The 18,463-nt window shown below is 30.6% G+C and overlaps 2 protein-coding genes across 4 annotated transcripts in view; one reads left to right on the top strand and one right to left on the bottom strand.

Moving 5' to 3' along the window:
* LOC106689162 (uncharacterized) overlaps positions 1–18,463 on the top strand; it is a 92,359-nt gene that overhangs the window by 63,545 nt on the left and 10,351 nt on the right. The window contains exons 2-3 of one of the 2 annotated variants that reach the window (XM_014434019.2): positions 14,508–14,612; positions 16,795–16,884. In XM_014434019.2, coding sequence (XP_014289505.2) covers positions 14,508–14,612; positions 16,795–16,884 — 195 coding nt within the window. Of the gene's footprint in view, positions 1–14,507; positions 14,613–16,794; positions 16,885–18,463 lie in introns of those variants that run through there. The other variant, XM_014434020.2, reaches the window with a different exon arrangement.
* Positions 1–18,463, bottom strand: part of LOC106689161 (uncharacterized) — a 127,065-nt gene that overhangs the window by 104,170 nt on the left and 4,432 nt on the right. The window contains exon 2 of one of the 2 annotated variants that reach the window (XM_014434015.3): positions 11,642–11,823. The gene's annotated coding sequence lies outside the window, so the exon portion shown is untranslated. Of the gene's footprint in view, positions 1–11,641; positions 11,840–18,463 lie in introns of those variants that run through there. The other variant, XM_067049936.1, reaches the window with a different exon arrangement.

Raw genomic sequence — 18,463 nt, 5'->3', positions numbered from 1 at the left:
CATTTCTGGCATAGGGGGTAGTAGTACATGTGCCAAACTATTCTAACCAAAGTGAGACGGTCGGTTTTTCATTTCGTGTGAGTGTCACGAAATAAAAGTCAACCTCCCAGACCGGATTCGAACCGGTACAGCTGTCCAGTCGTGAGTAGATAAAGTGACACTTAAACTCACTCGGCTACAACAGTTTCTTAAATACATTATTTAAGCAATGGCCAGTACTAGTGAATAGCCACCCACAGGTGAAGCGTCCAACAAGATTTTTACGTCATACCAGCCTCAGTTGCTAAATACATAAGGTTTACCTAAATTAATACTTTTGAATAATTATGGTAGAAAACAATGAGAACCAGAGTAAATGTTTTGTAATTTATATATTAATTTCACACAAGACTGAAAAGACAGGAAACTGCACGCAGATTCCGACTATTATAGCACTTACTAGACAAACGGCCTAAACTTCCAAATCATTACAAAAGACTGATCTACATGACAATAATAACGGCCATCTAGACATACGGAGTTGAGCTTTGGGGCTCCACTAAACCTTCGAATTCCTCTCGTATCCAATCTTTACAATCCAAAATCCTTCGTAAAATCCTCAATGCTCCTTATTTTGTTACTAATAAAACCATCCATAAAGACCTAAATGTTCCTTATGTAACCGATCTAGCCCGAACCTGATATTATTCCTTCCATAATAAACTCCCTAGCCACCCAAACCCACACGTTTCTAACCTTGCTTCCTCTTCCATTCCTAGCAATCCTCCGAGGCGCCTGAAAAGAAGATGGCCTCGTGACCTTATATTGTAAACTGTTTTTAGAGTTCTACTACTGGGTAGTTTCTCTACATCCTGTATCATATCATTAAGTCATTATGATCAAATTTACTGGTTGTATTTTTTTATACAGTTGTAAATATCAATAAATAAATAAAATTTAAAAAAAATATATTAATTGGTTGTTTATTAATTTGCAGGTTTAAAAATATAAAAAGGAATAACATGCGTATGCCCCATTTCTGATAAGATATGCGCAGTCATACTTTCATAATTACCATTAAAAAAGTATCTGTGGTCTTTGAAAAGAAGCAAATATCTGTTTTAATATTTGCTTATTAATCAAGGGTGGGATGTTACAATTTTCGAGATAATACATACATTTTACTTTGAGACCAAGCGATCCAGTGACAAGAGTTTAAGACGGGTTGTTTGAAGGATAATACAAGAAGAAAGAAAAAATACTGGATAATCTAGGATTATTTTTCCGCTGAACTTGGCATCCTTCAGTTAGAAGGCATGCTTCATCTCTTCCTCTTCTGCCTATATCGCCCCTTTCTCGACAACTGGCCAGCCAACCTTATCAATAAAAAATATATGATGTCATTGAAACAATGTGATCTCTTGAGGAGCAAAGTAATCCTTTGGAACGGTTCCTCGAGAGAGTTGTTATCTGTACGGTCGTACTGTGGTTCCTGTGGTCAGGAAGTCCAATATAATTTTTCTAACGATCTTCTTTCCACTGAAATTCTTCAGTTGTTTATTCAGGTTTAATGAAGGATTGTTAGGATCATAAAATTTATTTCTCTTCTCTTTTGATTTTAATCTAAATCTTAAATTCAACGAAGAGCATTTATATTGATCATACGATAGCCATAATTTTTCACAGAGCATAAAACAGAATACAAACAAAATATGCTCGCAATTTATATAAAATATACATATCAAATTGTTTCAGTTTTTCTGATCAAACGGCCCTTCCTTAGTCAAGCATGCTTAGCAATAATCATCTGTTAAAGAGGGAAGGAATCATGGAGCCGAGTATTATCGTATGGTTGTGAATCAGGGACTCCCCCAACTAATATGAATTTCCAGTTTCGTTATGGGATTAATGTAGTTTTGTTATCATGTCTTTTTCAATTTCAGGGGCTTTTTATATATTTCTCGATTTAACTATCTTAAAATTTCCTCTGCCCGTTCAAAGCTAATATTTCAAAAGAGATATAGGACCGTCGCTCTCCGGGGGTCTTAGCGGGGCGGGTCCGGCGGGAAATGAATGCCTTTTTTGGAGTCTAAAGTCATTAAATTCCCATCTGTCACAATTGCAAATAATATGCATTTTATAATGGGTATTTTAGCTAAATTCTTCATAGATTTGAAAACTGTACTTATGACATCTGTCAAATTGATCATCGATATATTTAATGCGATGATACTAATTTTTATATTTTGACTTCCCCATACTATATATATTTCATATATATCCCAGAGTTGTTGTGGGATTAATTTACAGTGTTTTCCAGTTTTCTTGCGAGATTAATTTGCAGTGTTCCTCAATGTTGTTGTGGGATTAATTTACAACGTTGCCCAATGTTGTTGTGGGATTAATTTACAGTGTTGTCCAATGTTGTTGTGGGATTAATTTACAGTGTTGCCCAATGTTGTTGTGGGGATGACTTGTTTATTTGTATTTATTAAAATAATAATTATAATTATAGACAGAACCTATACATAAGCAACAATCTTACGCTTGATCTGTATAACCGCGCCAAAAAGCAACCATTAATTGGCAAAGAATACTTTCTTAACTGTGATAGCAGGGTATCGTGCCGGTAAATCTTTGCCCAATTTAACAATCTCCAAGTTGCCTTAAATTAGGTATTTAGGTTAGCTCTCGTAAGGTATTTAGGAGTCGTGATCCACTTCCTGTTTTTTTTTTCTTTCTTGTATTACCGTTTCAGCGATTCGTTACCACTGTTCGTCTTACGCGCCAACCTGGAACGTATCGGAGCTGTTTATTTTATTTTATCATAGGATATAAACAATATAAATAAGTTTTAATGATACAGCACAGAATAAAATATTTTGATGGATACACCGCCTACCAAATAATGTAAAGGACAGACTCTGGGCACTACTACCTATCTTGAAACTGATTCGTAATAACGTTAGAACTATTTGTTTAATGCACATTGAAGAATAAATTGGTTACAGGAAAATAAGAAATGTGTAATAATTTTTAATAAACAATAAATTAATAACAAGCAGAGGAATCAGGTATCTGAAAGTCGTGTGTTTGATGAAGTAGACAAATGATTGTAACCTAAATGACTATACAACATAGTGTGTTTTTTGAATGTTTTTTTTTATCCAAGTTAATTAATTAAATAAAATAATTTTCTATGAGAAGAATATACAATAACAAATAATATAAACACATAAATAGAATTGCAAGAGTATGTAAAGTGCATTCTAAGAAGATAAAAACAGTATGAGAACATAATAAAAAAAATATGAAAGAGGAAAGAAAATTATTATTTTCCTTTTCTTCTATATTTCATAATTTTAATATTACTATGTTATCATACTGTTTTTATCTTCTTACAATACACCGTACATTGTCTTCTAATATAACTTATGTACCTATGTTATATGTCATCTTCTTATATTCTATTAATTCTTTAATTTCTTTTTAGTCATTATGATTGTTATCTTGTTTTTAGTTCCTATATCTAATGAAGGTCTGAAAATATTGCCGAAACGTTGCCGTAAAGTTTTATTTATTAGTGTTCTTCGCAGATAGCAACCTCAACCACCTAGCAGTCCAAAAATAAAACAGTTCAAGTATAAATTCCCGAGACTTTGGGGATTGGAAAGTCAATTTAATCCACTATGGTTCTGATCTGGAATACCAAACCTATCATCTTGTTCCATCCATTGACCCGCATTGATGAGCGTGGAGATGAAGAAGAGATGACTAACAGTACCAACCGCAGTGATCATTACAGAACTAACAAAGAGTCATTTCCCGCCCTCAACACCTTATCGAGATATGTCCCTTAATTAAATTCCTTCCAGCTTGGTGGCCTCTCATCTGCGTGCCTGCCATAGTTATCGTGTCGTTTCTAGGAAATAATGAGTAGCGCGTTTCTCATATATCATGTCAAAAATATGTTAATAAAAATCGAGTACATGCTATGCTTAAAATTACCTTATAAACATAATTGTACAAACTTTAAGCGAAAATGACTTCGACTATCCGAACCTTGAGTTCAGACAAACCATATACGTTGATGACCTAATAGCCCAGTTAAATTTCAAATAAAACTAAAAAGTAATCATGAACTAGCAGCAAAAGACAATAGTAAAGCGTCGAGCACTCTCTAGGGGAGCGTTCGCTTAATATTTCAAAGTGGCCACCGTAAAACTTTTAAGTTTATAATCAATAACTCCTTACGCACCAAGTAGCTTAAATATGTAACAGTGAAATTTATTGTATTTCAATATACAAGATGTGTATGGAGATACATATCATTATAAATGTTAAAGAAAGAAACTTAGTGAATATGCTATTCACGGCCAGTTAAATGCAATTTTTTTTTATTCCTGGATACCCACTTACAATGAATAAATTTCAATGTTTTATTGAGTTGAATCCAAACGTGAATCCACATCTAGAAAGGAAACGTTTGCCCATCCGAAAGTTTCCCCTTTTATTTACAGTACAATACTATCGAAATCACATTGCTTGGAGAAAATTGTCTTTTTAACAGCAAACGCGTATTTTCTGTCAGAAAATATTTCAAATTTTTACCTAGATATTTGTGAAAAACAGTTATTAAACTATTCCAGATCGCATCATCGGAGTTTGAAAAAGCTGTTTCTCGGGAATTATCGAACAATAAGAACTCCATTAGGGCTTAAAATGTATTTCCTTATACAGATACAGTGAGTAGTTTATAATGGCATTTTAGCTGTTTATATTACTTCATGAGTTATAGGAAATAGACCTATACGATAGCCATTTTGAAAAATCTGGCGTATAAGGTTTCCTCGGCGAGTGGTAAACTTATTTTTCGAACATTTTTACGTAAGAATCATTTGAAAGAAATTAATTGACATTTACTTCTAGATACAGACAAATTTTCAGTTATTTTAACTAGTTTCATATCTCAAAACAAAAACAATATTTGTAATTTTTAATCGTCATTAAAAAGAACAGCCAATTACATAACTACGGGAATCGTCTGATTATATTAGGTTGCTTCATGAGAGCGTGCCCAAAAATCATTTGTCATGACAATAAAAAAAAATATTGAGTTATTTTCGATTGTAACACAAATAATGTATTGAAGTATCTGAAATTTTCTAAATGAATTGACATTAATATTAAAGCCAAGCTCATAAATTAAATTCCCTCTTCTCTTCACTAAACTTTTTTTTTTTTTGTCTCATAGTCACATGTAATTAAGATTTTTTGTTTTTTTTCACAGAACGGCCTTTCAAGACCACGCGAATATCACTACTTTCCTCTTATCATTTTGACTTTTCTTCTCTCCCAGTATCTTCTCATCATTTCTGCGTGCTTCCTCTCTTCCGACTGCGCAGTACCCTTCCATTTTTCTTTATTTGCCACAAGAACATTGATTTCTTTCAATTCTCTATCTAGGCAGTCTTTGTCTGTTATTTTCAATCGTTTCCTCTCTCATTTGCTTCACATATCGCTCTTGTATTCACGGATTCTGTCAAAGAGTTTCTTGTTTAGTCTGCTTGGTCCATTCTCATCATGTGCCCGTAGAATCTCAGTCTTCTGATTCTTATTTCGGTTTTCAGGTCATTTATCTCCCTGTACATTTCCTGGTTGGGTCTTAACCTGTAGTAGATGTTTACAATTAGATTATTATTAATTCTTTTTCTTTATTTTAGAGGTGAAAAGGTTAGCTCAAGTGATAACTTACTGGACTAATAACACCGTCCCCTGGATTGGAGAGGTTATTCACTTACTCCTAACATATCGCTCTTCAAATCCTCCCCTCTACTACTTACTCTAGTAATACTATTGCCCAGGATCTTTCTTAATTTTTAAACTATATTTTTATGTTATTATGTATTTAAAAAGCAATATTCAGGGTCAATTAAAGGTTTTTATTTTATAAGGTGGTATGATTATTTAAGATTGTAGATCTAAAATGTCTAAAAGTTGCCTCATCATGAGATTTTTATTTTTTTTTTTTGTGATTGGTTGTAGAACAATTTCAAATATTTTTATTTGTCTTTCTAAATGCTTTTTTTCCGGTTTAAAAGTGAAAAATCAGTCTTCGGTCCGTTTATGAATTTATTTTAACCCTATTGCTAAATTCCGATTGTCCAATATAAATATACAATTAATAATGATTTTCTCCTAATTACCACGATGAGAAAGTCGATAATGGACTAATTTTTAATAATGAATTTTTTTTTCTATAGTAATTTGACAATAAATTAAAATATTATTGAAAATGTTTTATATATATAATTGTTATTAGTATTATTCTTATAATATATTCTTTGAGCGGTCAATATATTGTCGAAATTCCATATTGATTCTACCTAATTGAACGTATAAGATATTATCAACATATTGTCGAAATTCCACGTTGATTTAATAAAATTGAACGTCATTTCAGGCAAGATTGATAATTTTAAGAGAGAAAAAAGCATCGATACGATAACTTGAGGATGATGTTGAGATGGACTGAACACGCAACATGAGACGTTGAGATGTTAAAGTGGATAAATCCATTTATAATTTATTTAATCTTTTCCTTACCTTCCACATTGGAGCGCGGTATGTACTGCACGGGAGTCTTCCTCGATGTTGAACAAGCTTTTGATCGAGTCTGGCATCCAGGTCTGCTCTATAAACTTCGTCAATTCCTACCCCCAACATATTTCCTTATAATCCGCTCCTACCTCACTGATAGAATCTTTAAAGTAAATCATAACCTAGCCTACTCATTTCTCTTTTCTCAGTCCGCCGGTGTTCCTCAAGGTAGTATCTTAGGTCACATTCTTTATACGGTTTATACAGCTGACATCCCAACCCACCCTAATACAGTACTAACAACATACGCTGATGACACATGTACACTTTCTGTAAACAACGACCCAACTAATGCATCACAAACACTACAGGCACACATAACATCTATTGAAGAATAGTGTAAAAACTGGAGAATCAAAATAAATCCTGACAAATCCCACTAGATCACCTTTACTCTCCGTCGTAAACCTCTGCCCTCCTGTCCTACAGTATCCTTTCTAAATACACCACTAATGCCTGTTGAACAGATTCGATACTTAGGGCTCCATCTTGACAAGAGACTTACTTGGAATCCACACACAAGACTGAAACGACAAGAAACTGCTCGTAGATTCCGATTACTTGACACTTACTTGACAAACGCTCTAAACTTCCCATTCACTACAAAAAATTAGTATACCCTATGATAATCAGACCAATTTGGACATATGGAATTGAGCTCTGGGGCTCCACCAAACCATCAAATTCTTCCCGCATCCAATCGTTACAATCCAAAATCCTACGTAAAATCCTTGATGCTCCTTATAACGTCACAAATAAACTCATTCACAAAGACCTTAACATCCCATTCGTTGCAGATTTGGCCCAAAACAGATATGCGTCTTTTCATTCCAAACTCCTTAACCATCCTAACCCATTAATTCTTAATATTTCATCCTTAACAATTCCTGATAATCCTCCAAGGCGTCTGAAAAGAAGATGGCCACGGGACCTTCTAATTTAAATTAATGTTTGAAGTAGTACCAATGGGTGGTTCCTTCCCAAGATTTTCAAGTGTATATGAAACATAGTACATATTTATCTATTGTATTATTTTGTACAGTTGTAAATTACATTAAATAAATAATAAAAAAAAAAAAAATGTTTTCCTGTTAAGCGTCCTCTGTAGGGTCGTAGACGATTTACCTCTCAATATGTACCAGATCCAATCTAATTTTACTTTCAAAGTTAGGCTCAAGATTCAAAAATCAATATGGGAAAAAGGCTGCATAATATTTCACCAAATATATATTTCTATTTCAAACAAGGGTCGGGTATAAATAAACCTGTTATCAGATTTACTGAAAAGTAGATTTAATATCTTCATTAAATAAAACAAGTCATAAATCAGCTTGTCTAGTTTTAGGCTTTTAGCCGAAACATCGTTTGTTTTAAAGAAACATATACATTTACTGAAATACTGTGCAAAATTTTTATTATTGTCATTAATATTTACTCATTAAAAATCTATGAACAATAAAGAAAATATAAATGTATTCCAATACGTACAGATTTGTCTATTTAATACCATTAGATTTATTCTATTATGAAAGTAAAATTTAAAAAGTCAATAAACCATTTAATAAAAAATCAATAAAATAAGTCATGAAAACTAAAATTCTTTATCAACTCAAATATCATTATATCTAATATACTATTACTACTATACCTAATAATGAATTATTAATAAAATACATTAATACCTACAATTATTACCTAACAATGGTAAGAAAAATAAATAACAAAAACCAATGTTTTTCAAAATATATATATATATTTTAGTTTATCATTATGTAGTATATTTTTAATTTTATATATATATATATATATATATATATTGTCATTTATCTTTATATAATTGTTTGGTATTAATGTTTAAATACAATAATATATAAATATAAATAATATTAAATATTATTGGTATAAATGTTTAAAAATAATTGTTTGATAATGTTTATGTTTATGGATATGTTTTTATTTATATTTAAAAAAATAATAGTATTTGAAATAGATCAACAATGTTTTAAATATTAATCTCTGATACAGTTCAAAAACTACAGATCGTACAATAATTGTTTCTAAAAAACAATAATTTGAATTATGTGTATTTCTGTGTTTTCTTGAAATATTTTGAACTCATTCTCTTTTGCGTAACAACGCCTCATATTAGACAGCCAACTTAGGCACCTCCATAACAATGAACATAGAACTAGATGGCAACGTGGGTGACCAAAAACCAGACGGACAAACAGTATAAATAAAGAAACTACCGAGCAACAAATTGGAAAACAATAGCCCAACAGAACCTGAGGTAGAAGCTTTTTATCGGCTGGAAAGGAGCTAGAGTTTCCGTGAGGATTTTGTTTTTCTAAATGAATTCAAAACTGTTCAGGTATAAGAATATCACACAATAACAATCTGAGCAATTCTCGATCTTCCCCCCTCAAAATTTTGAAATATTGATTTTTTTTTTTAAATAAATTGATTTTACTAAACTGTGAAAATTAATTCTTAAATAATGGCATCCTCATATTTTTCTATTATTATTATTATTCTAAAATCAATACCAGAAACGATCAAGTTGTTTAGATTAAAATAAAAATCAATAAATAAAAATTTAATAACTAAGAATTGGCTTACGTAAATATTGTAAAACATTGTACAGCAATCAAATAAATTTTTGTTAGGAAATATTTTACTAAATAAAATAAATTTTAGCTGACTAAATGGTAATCAAATGATATTCGTATAATGATGATCATATTCGTGAGCTTAAGGCTGATATACAAATAAATATTTCCTACTTCAATCAATTCATCCTTTTCTATTTTTATTCTAATTAATTTTTTTATTTCAGTTATTGTTCTAAATATTTTATGAAGAAATGCGAACTGTTATGGCTACAAAACTAGACCAGTCTTCTATCACTTGAAATTCCCTTCCCCGAAAATGGAAGAGAATAAAATTGAAATATATCTTTCACAAAATTCATCCAACAATACCCTGAGACGTATTGTAAAACATATTACTTTACAAAGAGCAAAAATTGACTGCATCCATAGGACACTTGGACTGCCGACAGTACAGAATTCATCTCACAAAGACACATCAAATTCTTTGATATCCTCCAACACTGTATTTCTATTTTCTTATTTTTTTTTATCCCTTTTCTCATTCTCCTCTTCAAAAGAGATTCCACCCATTCTTGTTAGCCCATATATATTAATTCCTATATGAGGCTTTGAAAGAAAAAAAATCACAATATTCAACATTTTGAAATATATCTATATAAAAAAAAGAAAGTAATATTAAAAAACTATGTGTATTATATATGTATTTTAGAACACAATGTTAATAAATAGTCATAAAACCTAAATAAAATTGTTTCTTAAAAAAAGTACATATATAGTTTTATTTGCAACTTTTACCATGTAAAAATATACCTAATTTTCTAATTACATCATTTTAGATTTTTTTTTTTTTTGCAGGAAATTGATCCTTCTAAATTTTATTTTTAAGTACAAATTATGGGAAAAAAGTACTAAGTGAAATAAATTAGCTATCGCGAAATTCTGAGTGTCGATAATGTATAAGATAAGATACAACGTAAAAATTTCCATGAATACGACCCTTATTTATGAATAGACCATTGATAATAAATATCGTATCCATGGCAATTTTAGCTATTAGTTTCACAGTGTCCAACTCTGGTTAGAGTTATATTATAAAATAATCGATTTAGAGGGCAGTTGTTAAGTTGAGGTTTGTTCAGTTTATTCAGCAATACGGCAATATGTTACACTTAATTTTTTTATTTTGATTGATATTTAATAACTAAAATAAAATAAATAAGGTTTTAAAGGGGACTATAATAGATTTTACTTCCTAGACTTGTGTAACTAAACCTATGAAAGACAGAATTCTTCAATTTTATGTGGGATCCCAACCACTGTCAACAATGCCAGGAAAAACTGGTAAGAAAATTGAGAATATTTTCCGTGATGAAATGGAATTTCAACTTGAACATTTTAGATTTCAATAATGTAAAAAGGAGAAAATGCACTATATAATTCATACCACGACTTATTATCGCTGAAAAATACATAATTTATTTAAAACCTACAAAAAATTAACAGAAAAAATTGCATTAAACTCTGTGAAAACTTTTATTTGACGATTATTTTCAATTCAGAATTAATTAAAAATATGTAAAATGAATAATTATTATTATAATACAAATTTTTTTGGTTTATGATCATAATATGGAGAATATAACATAAAAATTATTCTACACATTATTACTTTCCTCTGCCCTCTAGATCCACCAATGAGCATTCATGACTCAATGAGTAGCTGTCGATCTTGTATAGAATCTAAAAGATCTTATTTTGAGTCGTTTTTGTTTTTTTTTATGAGCCACAAGTTTTGCTGTTAGAAAAAGTAACAATTTATAATACTCTTCCTGTTTATTTTTTTTTAATCGTAAATATATATAAATGTTTTTTTTTTTCTAAAAATATCTTAAACCCCCCGTTGGTCTGCAATAGAGACTACTTTCATATAATAAAATGTTTTTACTTACGATCGGATTCTTAACAGTACCAAATATTCTTTACTTTCGTTATAGAGTTCCCTGTTATCTATTAGTGATCATTGATTAATACGCAATTTATAACAGGATAGTATGCATTTTTTGCTAGTCTCGCGCTGGTTGTTTTTTTTTTGTTTTGTATTTTTTCACCTTCCTATACTTATTAATAACAAACAAATACATTCATACAACTAATAAGAAATATATATTCGTATAGAATAAAAAAATATATTGCCATATAGGTATTTTGAAGTAAAGGTGGGCTTACAATATTAGCCTGGAAGCTTTAGGCACAACTTTACTATGTAAATATTGTTATGTTAATAAACCTATAATCGAATACTAATAAATGTGAGAGATATAAATTTTTTTTATATAAATATAATAATTAATCATGAATTTTAAAGACAATTATGGGAAAAAAAGACTCACCTTAACTATAGCGGGGGGCGGGAAATACGAGACGAACCACCCCCCTCGAAGTAGCTCCACAAGCCTCCATTCTTCCCCAGCTTCAGCCCAGCAATGCCTCACGAAGGCTACCCCCACTGCCGCAGTTTCGTTTCGAAAACGGGACATAGCATCAAGAGCTTTTCCTCCAAACAGGATCGTCACTAAATTAGCACAGCATTAATTAACATATGCTCATTATAAAAATATTCAGTTTTCCTATTGTGTGTGTATATCCAGATCACTACAAATACATAAATCCCATAATTAAAAACAGCCCTTTGAGTTAATTGTCGTTGGTAAGTACCTGCTTTCTGTAAAAAAAAAAAATTATACAATAAGAAATGTAAACGCCTATCCTAAACCAAGTTTGATAAGGCTAGAATAACGTAGTATGTTATAACTTTTTAATATATATATATAGTCAATGAGGTATTCCAGCCCAATATTCAGTTGTATATTTTTTTCACAAATTTGAAGAATCTTTGACTGGTAAAATAAGTTATTTAGTTGTATTTAATTAAATTTTAATAAGTTACTATTTATTAAGTTATAATATTATTGATTAAGTTTTAATAAGTTATTTCGTTTTAATAAGTTATTAGTATAACACATGATAATCGAATAACAATATTTAGTATATGAGCATTTTTAATTGTATTAATTGATAGAAGGGGTGCGGGTAGCCGCGGGGTAAGCTGTGGCTTCTGACTCCAAGGACTTGAGTTCGAATCCGACTGGGCAGAAAATTGTTTTCTGTTACACTGTAGCCGTGAGTTAACTCTTGTGGGTTCTGAAGCCCTCCTGGAGTCCGCCCAGCCTCTTAAATTGGATAAATTGGATACCCTTTATTAGGTAAAAATCTGGCGGTCGAGCGTGATTCTGAACAAATCACCTCCTTGCACAACCGTTGGTATAGTACTCCCTTACAAAATACTGCGCCCCTGACCCCTCATGGGTTGTAGCCGTACAGATTTAATTTAATTTTAATTAAATTAATTGATAGAATATTGTTTTATTTACTTAAGTATCCGCAAAATTACATTTAGCAAAGATTTTATCCATTACTTTTCATAGAGAATTTTATGTCTTTAATTATTACGGTAACAAGTTTATTAGGTCTTATTTAAAGGCGTACAACCTTTTTGTCATCAACACCTATTCATACACTCAGGTATAAAAAGACAAAATTTAAATCGAAGAAGAGCTATAATTTAGAAAGAAGGCGATGCATTTTTAAAAATTAAAACACCTATGTGATTTCAACTTCCGCATCAGGAATTATTTATTGTTAGTAAATAGTAAGGGCATTCTTCAAAATATATTTAACCTTGAGAATGGAATAACAATATTGGCACGATGGTGGTGGTAGTTTTCTAATAAGGTGATGTGTAACTTACGACTATTCTCAAGCAAGTTAGCGCAGTAATAATTTTACAACTCTTTTGATTTCTTTTAGGTACTCATTTGAACACTCATTCGCCATTTTTACTTTCACTATACGGAATTTACAGTAAGGGAAATTATTACTGTTCTGAAAAAATTCGAATTTGAATTTTCGAAGGATATATACGTTTTGAGGTCCCCTGAGTCCAAATAACTAATCCTCGCAAAATGGTCTGCGTGTCTGGACATCTATGCTCATGTGAACAGCATAGCTCAAAAAGAAACTGAAATAACAATTTAAAGCGAGTAGATAAATATCTGGGATGTGATAGCAACGTTTTCGATATAATCCACCAGCCGGAAGTGCAACTTTATTGACTGGATGTTTCTCATTTTTTTACAAACTCTGTAAGTCAATGTACAATAAAGTAATCTTTAGTATCGGTTAGGTCTTATCCTTATTAAAATATCGTAGTTTAACAGGGCTTAAAAGCCGAATTTTAAAAAAAAAAACCACTTCTTCTCAAGTACCTCTAATGTAAGTACTTTGTTTATTTGAAATAAATAACCAATTCAAAATGCTTGCAATAAACAATGAATAAAAACTATATATTAAAGAATTGAATGAAAAACTAAAGAAAAAACAGAAACCAAGGGATTCAAATCGGAAAAAGACAAAACGGTCCGATCTCTTCCGATTGCTTACGGCTTCGTTGTCTTTTTTAAACTATTGTATCCTTAGAAGGAAAGTTGATATTCGTTATTCCCACTTCAAGAAATTTTAAATTAAGAATTATTATAGCAACAGAAAATACAATTTTTTGTTAAAAATGTTCATCTTGTCTTCTAGATAAAACACACAAACACTTAGACAATAACAGTGGAACAGAATTTATTTAATAGTTGGTCGCACTATCTACGTATACACTTTTATCACCACATTTCTGAGACCAGATATTTGTGCAATTGCCTTAATATTTATTTTACATATTTTCGGATTAATGTAATTTTAAATAAAAAGAAAAACCTTTTATTTTCCAGTTTCCTTTTGAGTATTATACTATTTAAACATCATTATTTGAATTTGAGAATTCTGTTTGAGCAAATTTCATATTTGAAATTATTTATTAAAATCTTTATCCACATCTTGTATATTTAATGTAAATGCGTTAATACAGTTGTTCGTTTTGTTTTTTAATTTAGTTTTTATAAAAAATAAATGTGAACAAATGTCTTCTTATTTTATAATTAATAAGTAAGCTTAAACGTAATATATTTCGTTTTACTTTATTTTCCTCCTTATATTAAAAATTATTTGTAATAAAATATATTTTTTTGTTTAATTTATTTTACTGTCAATAATTTAAAAAAAGTATTTGCATATTATGCACATATCATTAGAAATTTAAAGAAAGATAGGGGAATATGGATATTAGTGATGAGGCTTTTGTATGTTGTTTAGACGATGACCTCTGCACTCAACCACAGTCAGTGTCTTGTGTCTTTCAAGATGAGTGGTGCCCTACTCTTCAGAGTGTCTATTCCAGCGGATAAACCCTTAGAACAAGTATTATTAATTTATTAAGATATTTTGTAATTATTATTAAGTAATATTTTACACAACTTGAGTTGTACTACAACTCAATATCTGGTAATATATTTTATCCCAATTAAACTTGGAACTACTGATTTTTTTTACTTTATAGATATAGAATTTCGTTTCACCAGTCTTAATGAAAGTTGTGTGGAACAATACTTTTTTTTCTGGAGGGAGGTTTGATAAAAAAAGGTTGATGACGTTTATTATAATCCAGATAATTTGCGAATATCAGAAAAAAATTATATTATATAAACATATCGTTATATATGAACCAGCATCACCTTTATAACTTGTAATTTTATTTATTCCATGTATATTTAGTGATGTAATTCAGTCATTACGGTGTTCAAGTACTGTCGTGGGATTAAAAAAACGATAATGCTAGAGAATATAAACTTAAGACTCGTCGTCTAATGAACTAACTCCCACTTAACAAAATACATATATTTAATAATCACAATGAGGTAAATCATACGAATATTAGCAATGGATTATCACAATAATTCTAAGAGGATTTAATAATTGAAGATAAAACGGACTTGCCAAAATATTGAGATAAAAACCATACCCACATATAAAACAAATAAGTACACTACGCTATTTTTTTAAGTTAACATAATTTCAAAAAAGAATTTCTTGGATTTTAATTTCTAGAATAATTACAAAAAAATATTTTATAATATTTGTTTTTCTGCCAGGTAAGATAAAGTCATATTTGACGATAAAATATACTTTTAAACTTGGTTAACTGAGGATTTCCATTTTTCTGTCATGAATTTACAACGCTGCTTTGGTAAGTTAGGTGAACGTGTATAACAATGGAAATGAAATACAATAATGGTAGCTATAATATGATCTCCAATTGTTTTAGGCTTGATACAAAGGTTTGGTTGATACAAAATTTCTATTGATTTATATAAAATTAATTGAGTGATGTAATGATCGGGGTGGCAGTCAGAAAATAATCAAAAAATAAAAAATATTTATTAGGAACCAACGTTTTACCCCTCAAGGCTTCACAAGGCTCGAGTTGGCAGAAATATTTATTTTATTAATATTTATTGAATTAAATATTTATTAATTTCAAACAGTGCTAGTTTTTAAATTCTGCTAGCTGGATAAAATATTTATAATGAAATTTTAGCGTACACAGAAAAACACTGATATGCTTTGTGCACAGTGAAAATAAGAGAATACAGGAAGGGAAAAGTCATGTTCACAGTTGACAATTACTCTTATAATTCTTCCCTGTATCAAGAAGGAAATATCTTCATACTTACAAAAGAAATTAACTTTGATAAATTTTATTGCCTTCGTACCAGTAAAGAACCTTGACCAGATGGTTTTCCAAAACACAAGACTATAAAAATACAAAAACCATCAATGACTTAGATTCTTTTCAAAGAAAGGAAAATATTTTTTTGTAAAACAATGAAAAACTAGTAAATTTAATAAAGAAAGTCTTGTTTAAAGTTTATAACATTTAAATATCTAACGTTCAAACCTTTTCAAACACAAGTCATTCTTATAAACTAGGGCTGTAAAGTAAATTAATTCATTGAAATCAAAACTAATGATCCTGTGATGATATAATTACCAAAAATAAAAATAGCTACAAGTGATCTATCGCAGGAGATAAACATTCATATATCGAGGCTCAAAGTACAAATATATATATATATATATTTTTTAATTTGTTTTAGTAGTATTCAATATATTGTTTCGTAGACTAGTGTTACTTTAAGACAGTTTTTAGTGGTACCCTAGTAGACAAAGTAACCCTAATTTAAGGTATAATCAGTGAAATAGTTCCAAAACAAAATATCATTATCAATCTAAAACAAATAAAATCATTTTGTTTAAGGTTGTGCAAAGTCGTAATACACAATTTTATCTTGTTCGTTTTCAATACAGGGAGTGAATAATGTAATGATATATTTTCTATTATACTTACAATGTTAGAGTGGATAAGATATCCGAAGATTTAATATCTGAACCACCCAATATTAGTAAACATTTACCCACATTTCATTGGATTGACGTTTCACTGTTATTGTTATCCATATAATGAAAAAAGAGCATAAGTGAATTTACAAATAAAAGGTTAACTCTTTCAACTACTTCTTAAAGAAAATCATTTTGTTTTCAGGCACTGAAAGATGTTTTAGCAGAATTGAAAATTAAAAATCCTATATGGCTGCAAGGAAGTGAAGATGGTATCAAATACACATTTCGTCAGGTACGGTCAAAACCTAACTTTTCGTCAATGAAGCCGAATGGTATTTAAAACTTTGATTTCAATTAGCTCTGATTCGATTAACTACATGTTATGTTATCAATTTTTTTTTAAATCTACCTTTTTTAACAATAGATATATGTATTGTAGTGAACAACTACAAAATATATATATATATATATTGTAGCGTTTATATGTACTTGATATCAAAAGAAGCCAGAGTGTTAACTTGTCCACCCGTTCTCACTGTTTCTAATTATACAGTTTATTATATTCATATTGCATCGGTTTATGGCCGCGAACTCATCGAAAGGTGAGGAAATGGATAATTAGCTATGCCCACACTGCAACTCGGTTCATCAAGAAATCATTGTGTGTTATTTGGAACCTGCTGCGGAATCTTTCCATTACCCCTTTAAAACTGAAAAAAAATTATGATTAAAAAATATATAAATTATTAATTTGTATTTGTGGCCACTTCAGAAATATGCTCAGACATGCCAAACGGTCTTATAATAAAAAAAATGGACAAAAAATGTGGACCAGAAATCTTAGGTAAAGTAATGAGGCGTAGATAGTTGACCGTAGATTAATGATTGGAGAAGTTTGTCGGGGGGTGCGGTCAGCAAAGAACAACATAAATAAACAAAACCATATTTATTTATTTTGTTCTTTGATGATCGCACCCCCCGACAAACTTCTCCAATAATTAGATAAAGTATACTCGAAATTCAGCTATTTTGGGAGAGTGACTCATATGCAGATTGTTTACAAAGTTTCACTTCAATCGGGTGGGAAGTTTACACGTACTAATTTATTATTCAAAGATGCAGTTATTATGTCATACTGCACTAGACAATGAATTTGGAATCCTTCCATTGGTATATTCAAAGTAACAAGTTTTTAAAAAGAGTACCACCAATTACAACAGTTTTATTAGAAATAGGGATCTATTCTATTAACTCAAACACATTAAGGCGGATCCACGTTCCGCCACGAATCGAAGGCTTGTACAAAGGCTCGGTAAACAAAGAGCGGGCCATCCACATGTCAATGTTATTCAGAGAGGCAAACATGGCGGACGTATAAGTGGTTTCAGCCATTGCACTGGGATTATATTATTTTTATTACAAAAAAAAGAAAATTAAAGGAAATTAAATATAAATAAATAAGATTAAATATAAAACTATTAAACTATATTAACCTCCTAACAGCTCTCAGTTGCAACTAAACAAAGAACAATGGTGCAGATGCTACACGAGCGCTCTCAAGAACCCCTTTGATCTGTGTCCAAAAAACCGACTCTCGATGGATCGGCAACGAGCCTAGGCCAGCCAAGCCAAGCCACCCATCCACATGCTCGCGTATGTCTGAGTTCACCATGGCTTGTCCAACATGTAGAGGCCCCTTTAAGTATTTTGGAAGGAGAAATCTAGAAAATCTCACTTTAACATAAAAGTGCTCTAAAATCTACAACCATGTCATCATACAAGTTTGTGAAGTGCTGCTCTGATGATTTATATTTTCCGATTTATATTTATATATATATTAATGTGTGGGAGTGGATAAGGCACTATGCTAT

Source organism: Halyomorpha halys, unplaced genomic scaffold (genome assembly GCF_000696795.3).
Source record: "Halyomorpha halys isolate HHAL.00 unplaced genomic scaffold, Hhal_1.1 Scaffold1287.1, whole genome shotgun sequence".
Lineage (NCBI taxonomy): Eukaryota > Metazoa > Arthropoda > Insecta > Hemiptera > Pentatomidae > Halyomorpha > Halyomorpha halys.
This window is presented reverse-complemented; position numbering and strand designations above follow the sequence as displayed.